The sequence below is a fragment of the Citrus clementina genome, unplaced genomic scaffold, assembly GCF_000493195.1.
Source record: "Citrus clementina cultivar Clemenules unplaced genomic scaffold, Citrus_clementina_v1.0 scaffold_9, whole genome shotgun sequence".
Taxonomy (NCBI): Eukaryota; Viridiplantae; Streptophyta; class Magnoliopsida; order Sapindales; family Rutaceae; genus Citrus; species Citrus x clementina.
In genome coordinates this window covers 29,098,397-29,106,994 of record NW_006261964.1, presented here as the reverse complement: position 1 = coordinate 29,106,994, position 8,598 = coordinate 29,098,397, and the positions used below count along the sequence as shown (strand labels likewise).

Here is an 8,598-nt window from a genome sequence, read left to right as displayed (position 1 = left end):
TCCTCTTTAAATTATTGATATTTCCTTAAAATTCCTACAAGAAAGATAAAATTTAAAATTTAAAAATGAAATAGTCATAATCTTTACCTATGATATTGTAAATTTTTAGAATTGACAAGGATAAAATTGTCAAAAAATAGGGTTTGTGCTTTTTGCACCAATAATTTTGGTTTTTTTTTAGTTATTTTCGTTTACAAACTATTGTTACGGGTAATATTGTCTTTGTATGGTCAACTAACGGTCAATGTTAAACTTAACTGACGGTAGGGGGTTTTTTACAAATAAATCAATTCTCGCCATCTACTTGCAACAAGCCCAAACCTCAGGGGAGGTTTTTAAAAATTACCCCAAAAAAAATGATAAAAATTATAACACACGACTAACTTGATCTTATTGTGACCGGCCCATAATGTACTTTTCTCATCCAATAAATAGTATGAGCATTTTATTAGACCGCATTCGAATCTCCAGCTCAAATGAATAAGACAACCCACATGCAATTTCATATGCGTGCCGTGTTTGTCCAATCTGAAGGTTGAAGAACGAAACCACTTCTAATCCATAAAATACGTTAAAAAATTATTTTTGGTCATCTGAAATCACTTTCTCTAACGACCAATTCTATAGATAAAAGCACTTTTAAAAGTGCTTTTCCTAGTCGCAGAAGCCACCAATCACGCGTTCACGCTCATTGGCCATGTCTATAAATTCGACTCATCTGAACTAAAAGTCTAAAACACCTACCATAAACAGTCCGCAGATAACTCATTTCATTGAATTAAGCGTTTGGTTCAGGACCTAACTTAACCGAAGACCAGGCCACCAGCTGTCATTTTAATCCACCAGATCCAACCAAACAATTCCCCTCAACCTCCATCGGGGCTCACAGATCTGATCAGACCGGTCAGTTAAATCATCACAATTTCTTTCGCTTGTGGACCCCACGTCCCATTTATCATTTTCATTTTTTCCTCTATTTTCTTCCCAATAAGACAAGCAAGCCAAGCACCACCACTAAGGCACTAACCACCGCCATCACAAGTCTCTCTCTCTCCCCCAATTTTCTTACGAACAAAGCGACATTTCGCTCCAAATTAAACGACAAACGGAATTTCTTATATCTATCTTTTTTTTATTGGTTGTAGAGACATTTTTCATTTGTCTGAATATTATCCGAATGCATTTATTATGGAGCATCACTTACGTACGTAACCCCGCTACTACCATTTTAGACCTTCGCTGATCTGCTTTTCAGTATACATATCCATTCAACGACGGCGTTTTTTAATAGGTTGATTAGCGTTAAGCATATAGCGCGCGGTCATTGAAAACGGCATTAGAGATGAATGCAGCAGTAGAGATTGTGTTTATACTAGTTTTGTTGCTGAGCTTCGCGCCGTGGCTCATTTGTGCGAAGGACCGGCGGCTTGAGGTGAAAATGACTCTGGTTCAGAACGCTTCCGCTCATGGTGCCTGTAAGTTAACTTTTGTATTTTTTTTTTTTTTTGTAAATAGTTAAATTTAATTAGTTTTTCATGTCAAAAATAAATATGAAAATGAAAATGATTTTTTTTTCTTTTTTTTTTTTTGTTTAAGTTTGCTTGGACGGGAGCTTGCCCGCTTATCATCTGCACAGAGGATTCGGAGCTGGAGCACGCAACTGGCTGTTACAGTTTGAGGTAATCTTTTATTAATTTGTTTAGAATAATAATTAAAAGCAAAAAAATAAAAAATTGTTAAAAATGGAAAGCGGACAAAAAATGATTTTGTCCAATGGTTGGTGGCCAATTCAGCAATTCTCGGTACCGGCTATTTTGGCCAAAGAGGAGAAGATGCGACGACTGTGGTCGTTTTATTGGTGTAATGGTGAATGATTGGATGTGTTTGTTAAAATCAATACGACATCGTTACAACTTTTATTTTGCAGTGCCTAGTGTCTCGTGCATGTTGTCTTTTTGCAACTTGTAGTTCACTTTATTCTGAGTGGTGCTGCCGATTCGGTGGCATGTATTATAAGCGAAACACAAAATAAAGTCTTCTTTACAATTGTAGCGGAGGCCTAAGGGTGGCTAAAAATTTTGGAATCAGTCAAAAGTACCGAATATATAGTGCTCATATGATTTAGAATCTTAAAATTTATTAAAATTTGTAATAAATTCAGGATTTTAGATTAAAACATTTCGATCTCTTTTTCTCTCTATATATATATTAAATTATTTAAGGGGTTGTTCAATTATGATATCATGGATATATTTCATTTGTAGCTAGATACCTTTTAAATCTTTAATATATGTAGTTTGTAAGTATTTGAGTAAACCCATGTTACTTTGCTGGTCCTATTTTGGACTTGCAAAAGAAGTATACGGAGGATTACGCAAAGGACAGCTTCATGTCCCAGAAAAACAAAAAGTCATGTACATGTACATAGAAGAGTAACTGCTCTATACTAAACTTTGAACCTACGGAAGAATAAATAGCAATGATAACATATTAAATCTCCTTTAAAGAAAAAAAAAAGATGACATATTAAATGAACTAATAATGTCAGTTAGATTGGTGGGTCGTTGACATTAGGATTCTCATTTTGACCATTTTATTATTATTAGGGTGGTGGGTGGTGTAATGATATACCATCATGCCTGGAGAGAGCCCAAACACGCCGTGGATCGACGCGTTACATGACCAAATATGAGATCTTCTCCGGAATCCTAAGTAACAATGCCTCTCTAAATCCAGGTAAGCACGTTTATTGCATATTCATCTCTTCACTTCATGATAATTATCAATAATTAGTATGAATTATATTCGGGTTCAGTTTGCTATGTGATTTTGTAATTTTCAATCATAGTTGTTGTGGAAAGAAAACTCAAAAAAATAAAAATAAAAGAAAATTAAATTAAAAAAATTTTGAATTCATTTTTAGAACTTATTTTCAATATACAGTAGTTAAAAAAAAAATAGTAACAATAATCGATGTGCTTCCAAAATCAAGCGGCAGTTGGCAAGTATTTACCAACTAAACTCATGCACCTCAATTTTTATCATAAGTTTGGATTTGACACGTGTATTTAACGGAGATGATTAGTGAAACACATAGCTCATTTGACATCCAGTCATCCATATTGTGCTGATAGAGGTGGGGGCTAGCTGTACGCAGCCGATAATGTGGTCTCCTCTCTCATCATGGACTATCTTGCATGTTAGATTGTGTTTGAGGTCTAAAATTCGAGAGAGGAAAAGCGATTTCTTCGAGCTTTTGACTGCTGAAAACATCCCGCGCATGGAGTAGCAATCGCAGATCTTGTGTTTGTTCTATATAATGGGACATTAATATCCTCGATCATCGGAAATCTAGCACTTCTACTCGTTCGACAAAAGGGGTAATTCCGGGAATTTAGCCAATTCTCGCGACACGTCCATGTTCCTCACGTTCTTTATTGTCCCATTCACGTGAACTAGTGATAATATTACTCGACGGCTAGGCGGACAGCGATAGCTACTATTGCTTTTACCTTCTGGCCTCCCCGAAAGCTTTTTGTCAGGTGCCGGAAATGACAGCTGTAACCTTCTCTGTTCTTGTTTGGTTTGGTTAGTTTTGTAAATTGGAAACAGGCAAAGGCAGACAGCTCCATTTTCCATTAACAAGTAGACAAACATTTTAATGGCTATTTTGATCAAACACCCACATGCATGGCCTGCCGGTTCACGCTATCCTTTCTGGCATTTTCCTATTTTCATAAGTAGAAAAATGAAAACAATTACGAAATATATCATATTTATGGTACATCATATGGACCAAAATGCACCCGTCCCTCAGTTATACTGAATTATCAGCACATCCTTTTCAGATGAGATCTCTTATTTATTTTTTTTCTTGTTTATTTATTGGTGATAATAAATTAATATAAGTTTTTCTGATTGAGTCAGATTTCTACAACTGGAATAGAGTAAAGATAAGGTATTGTGATGGAGCCTCGTTTGCTGGAAATGCCAAGTTTGACAATGGGGTAATTCTCTTCCACCTGAAATTTCGCTTTTGAGTGTTTCACGAAATATCCCTGATAACACCCCATGTTCAATAATGCGTAAAAGTGGGTGTGTTTAGCCTGCATTTTTGGCCCTGTACTGTCTCCACTCTTGGGGTCTTTGGACTTGCCCAAACTTCTTATTTGTAGCCCCAAATATGTTTTGCAAAATCATTAATTGAGCCGAATTTTAACTTTATGCACGTGTGTAAAATGATTGCAGACATCATCTCTTTATTTCAGAGGGCAAAAAATTTGGGAAGCAATCATTCTTGATCTTCTACCTAAAGGGTTGGCCAATGCTAGAAAGGTAAATCCACACGTGGTGGAATCATAGGCTGTACATTCTTTATATATGTGAATAATCCCTCTTACGCAGCACATGGTTTGTCAATTGTCAGTTTTTATGTGAATGATTTCATGCATTATCTTGCAAGAAGATGACCATTGATTCAATCTCTTTAATAGGCTTTGCTTTCAGGTTGCTCTGCTGGAGGTCTGGCAACCTTTTTGCATTGTGACGAATTCACCAAGTATTTACCAAACAATGCCAGTGTGAAATGCTTGAGTGATGCTGGATTCTTCTTGGATGAGTGAGTTTCTCTCTAAAAATTTATTTGTTTTGAAAAGTTGCACCTTTCACTTAAAAAATTCAATGCAATTCTTTTGATTTTTTGCAGGAGAGACATAAGTTTGAACCATACCATGAGGTCCCTATACAAAGAGATTGTTGAACTGCAGGTTCACCTTTTCATCCATTATTTAACAGTTTTTAATGTTATAATCTTCTAGTAAATTTTTACTGTTTACTGAAGAATTTTCATTGAAAAAAGATGAGAAACAACTGAGCACCTTGATATTGATTCTAATATCACCTTGAGTGCCTTATACCATTCTGCTGCAGCATGGCAGAATCATCCTAAGCATGAATCTTGATAGCTATTGATTTAAGTCCTGATATGTATGCATGCAAGAAGCAGTTTAGGGACGGTAATCGACAACTATTAAGCATGTAGTTGCCAAACTCCATCCCATTTGATCAACATCTCAGCATACTCTACATTAATTTTGTTACTCCAAAATCTCCGATATCTTGGAGCTTCATTATCACTTAGACACAACGTGTACTAGTGACAAAGATACATGACTAGTTACTATGAGTTTTTCCTTTGGTGCTGACGCTGCGGACACAAGAATCTCTAAGTTTGACTTCTTACATATCAAACTGTTCAACACGTTTTTTAGCACTGAATTCTCCATGTGTTTTTGAATGTCATAATCACAGATAAGAAATGTACATTGCAGGGGGTAGAACAAAATCTGGATAAGAACTGCACCAAGTCTCTTTACATTCCAGAACTGGTATGATTTTTACCCTGCTGCTATTTTTTTGATTCTTCAATGCATAACTAATTTAAAATATCTTGTAGTTTTGACATTTACTTTGTTCTTTTGCAGTGCTTCTTTCCCCAGTATGCATTGAGATACATTACAACACCATTTTTCATTTTGAACTCAGCATACGATGTATTCCAAGTAAATTTCCTTTGCTTTCACTGATTTGGGATGATGTACGGACCATCAATTTTTGTAGATATTGTTGCTGTTAGAGTATGACACGAGCGTTATTTTAACTGTTTTGACAGTTTCATCACATATTGGTTCCACCTTCTGCTGATCCGCGCGGACACTGGAATCGTTGCAAGCTTAATCCAGCTGCATGTAATGCTCATCAGATAGATGTACTTCAAGGTTCTTCACTCTTCCTTCAATTAACTTGAATTTTCATATAGAGAGATCTATCTAGTCCAGTAGTAATATTTCCTTTTCAGGTTTCAGGAGTGACATGCTTTCAGCACTGAGATTTTTCTTTGCTTCTTCTAGACGTGGGGGGATGTTCATAAATTCATGCTTTGCTCATTGCCAAAGTGAGTCACAAGACACATGGTTCGCAGTTGATTCCCCAAGAGTACACAATAAGGTAACTAATCTACATTCTGCCTGCTAGACATTTGTCTCCTTTTATCCAAACTTCCAAAGTTATTCGAATAATGCATTGCAATCTATCTATGGGAAAGCTCCAATTAAAAGCACACTCTAGCAAACTAGATTAGTTTTCTATACCCAGAGTATCAGATATACTTTGGTCATCATTGAACAATGTCAAGGAACACCACAATCTAATCATTGAAAATCTTGCATGCTAATGTCACAATTTGATCCTGACGCAGCACGCCTACATCAGATCCAAATACATCCTACTTTGTCTTTGAAGTCAGCAATTATGCTGATGCACATGGAACAATAGTTTCTAAATCAATTCTTAATCAGCTAATCTGCTCTTGATCAAAAGCCATTCTTTTGTCCATATATTGCTATTTACCGAGTTTATAGGCTGACTTGAAAGTTTCAGAAAATATGCCTAAAACTCTTCAATTATAGCATAATTCCATCACATACACAATTCTCATCATAGCCACTTCATGTATTTGCTTAAAATGATTGCGTGCGAACTGATTTATTATCGCAAGAAATTTGAGAGCCCGTGTCTTATTCTCTATTCTATTTTGTGTTTTGGCTTGCAATCTTTTACTAGCTTACAGTATTGAGTAAAACATGGACTCTCTTTTACAGACAATTGCAGAAGCAGTTGGTGATTGGTACTTCAGAGGAAGGGTAACAAAGGAGATTGACTGCCCATATCCTTGCAACAATTCCTGCCATAACCTTATCCCATAGATTCAGGTAGTGTATCTTATGAATCCAATTATTTTTAATAGCAATGTCAAAGCTAAAACGTTATTTACAACATTGCTGAAGATCAAACATTTTCAGGTGCATTAGATGATATAGATAGTAAAGAATTCTTCCTAGCTCAACCTCTTCACAAAGTTGAAGCAAGTTTCTTAGCCTTCAATCAAGAAGGAACGATATGAAATTATACAGAAAATTACCCAAGAGATACTTCAACAAAATACTACAGAGGAAATTACTCATTCTTTTACAATTTATCAAATGTGTCGATCAATAAGAGTCATTCATTATTCAACAAGCTCATATAGAATTTGACAGTTTTTTTCTTTTTTTTTTTTTTTGGTTTGGTCTGATAGCACACCAGAAAAGTTTATCCATTGTAACCATTTCAAATTTGTAATATTGATGAGACATTCATATTGGTTAAAGACTTTTTAACCTTTTTCTTAACGTTGTGTAACCAACTCAACATTCCTTGCTTCTATTTTTGTGATCTTGCTGCTATAATAAGCAAAGTAAATATGCTTTTCCCTCCGTCAAAGTAAATTTCATTTCAGGGAATAACACTTTTTGAAGAACAAGTTCCCCATTATGTGGATAACGCTTCACATTTCATGAAATAACACTTTTTGAAGAATAAGTTCTCTCCATTATGTGGATACCAATAGATTTTGTTTCACACTTGATGCAAGCATTATTCGCCTAAACGCTTCTACTTTTGAGTTTTGAGAACCTCAGGCTTAGAAAACCTCCCAGTCGCGGCTTCGCTACCAGTGTGGGATGTGCACCCTATAATTTTAGAAAGGAACAATTAGAAACTCTTATTATTTTATCAGTGAATTAATCTATCTGTTTGGATGGAGTCACGAAGATAAAAGTATATTCCAATGCTCACAAAGATTGATTTATTATAATGTTTATGAAGATTAATGTACGATAATGTTTATCTCGATCTACGTAGATAAAATTCACTGACTAAAATAAGTTTAAATTTTTTTTTCTAAAATGGTAATGATTTAACTATCAATTTCTAAATTAAATTGTCAATTTAAAACAATAAGATCTAAGGTGGTGTTTGGTTTTAAGAAAGGAGAGGAGATGAGAGGAGAAAAAAGGAGAGGAATGGAGAGGCCATGAGAGGAAAATAGTGCAAAAATTAATTGTTATTGTTTGGTTTCACTTAAAATTTGAAAGGAAAAGAATTACATATTTTTTATTTGGACAAATATACCCACTATCTTTAATGTTAATATTGTTAATAAATTAAAACATAATAAAACTATGAATTAATTTAATCTAAAAATTACTTAATTAAATACAAAATTTTAGTTTTTAAAAATTACAGCATTTGGCCATGACAACTACCACATTGACCTCCGTTTACTGCAGTTGACCGTCGTTGACCTCCATTGACCGGCGCCGTTGACCGCCATTTTTCATGACATTAAATGCATAATAATGATAAAAAATGGACGATTTATTCATTGGAAATGTTAATTTTGAAGAAAATACAATGTATAGTTGGAAATATGAGAGTTAAAATTTTCCCAAATATTTAAACAAGACTTGAGGTAAGTAACAATGTATATTAGCATTTCTAACCCCATAGAGTTGTAGATCGGCTCATGAGGATTCCATTGGTACCGGTTTTGATGGTAAAGCGCGTTTCCGGCGAAACTCCAGCAACTTCCCGACGCGTCACTTTACTATTTTTTCTTTTATCAAATAAGTTTATCCTATTAATTTAATAAAATAAATATAAATTATATGTACTTTCATTTATTTTAAATTGATTTTGTTTAGAGGATAATATTGTAAT

General features: G+C 34.7%; 1 protein-coding gene across 1 annotated transcript; it reads left to right on the top strand.

Moving 5' to 3' along the window:
- The first annotated feature begins 732 nt into the window (after positions 1 to 732).
- Positions 733 to 7,334, top strand: LOC18033503 (pectin acetylesterase 9). Its single transcript, XM_006421880.2, has 13 exons — positions 733 to 1,475; positions 1,597 to 1,679; positions 2,607 to 2,736; positions 3,928 to 4,007; positions 4,249 to 4,335; positions 4,494 to 4,618; positions 4,706 to 4,766; positions 5,331 to 5,387; positions 5,484 to 5,561; positions 5,672 to 5,777; positions 5,858 to 6,006; positions 6,660 to 6,770; positions 6,861 to 7,334. Exons 1-12 carry the CDS (start codon positions 1,343 to 1,345, stop codon positions 6,762 to 6,764), a joined length of 1,194 nt encoding a protein of 397 aa, XP_006421943.1. The 5' UTR covers positions 733 to 1,342; the 3' UTR covers positions 6,765 to 6,770; positions 6,861 to 7,334.
- The last annotated feature ends 1,264 nt before the right edge of the window (positions 7,335 to 8,598 follow it).

What these genes read in the sequence shown, in the direction of transcription:
- LOC18033503 (XM_006421880.2), top strand. Translation starts at nt 1,343, where the DNA reads ATGAATGCAGCAGTAGAGATTGTGTTTATACTAGTTTTGTTGCTGAGC. An exon ending in CTCTTTACATTCCAGAACTG is followed by an intron (nt 5,388 to 5,483) that starts GTATGATTTTTA and finishes GTTCTTTTGCAG; the next exon opens with TGCTTCTTTCCCCAGTATGC. An exon ending in CAGCATACGATGTATTCCAA is followed by an intron (nt 5,562 to 5,671) that starts GTAAATTTCCTT and finishes CTGTTTTGACAG; the next exon opens with TTTCATCACATATTGGTTCC.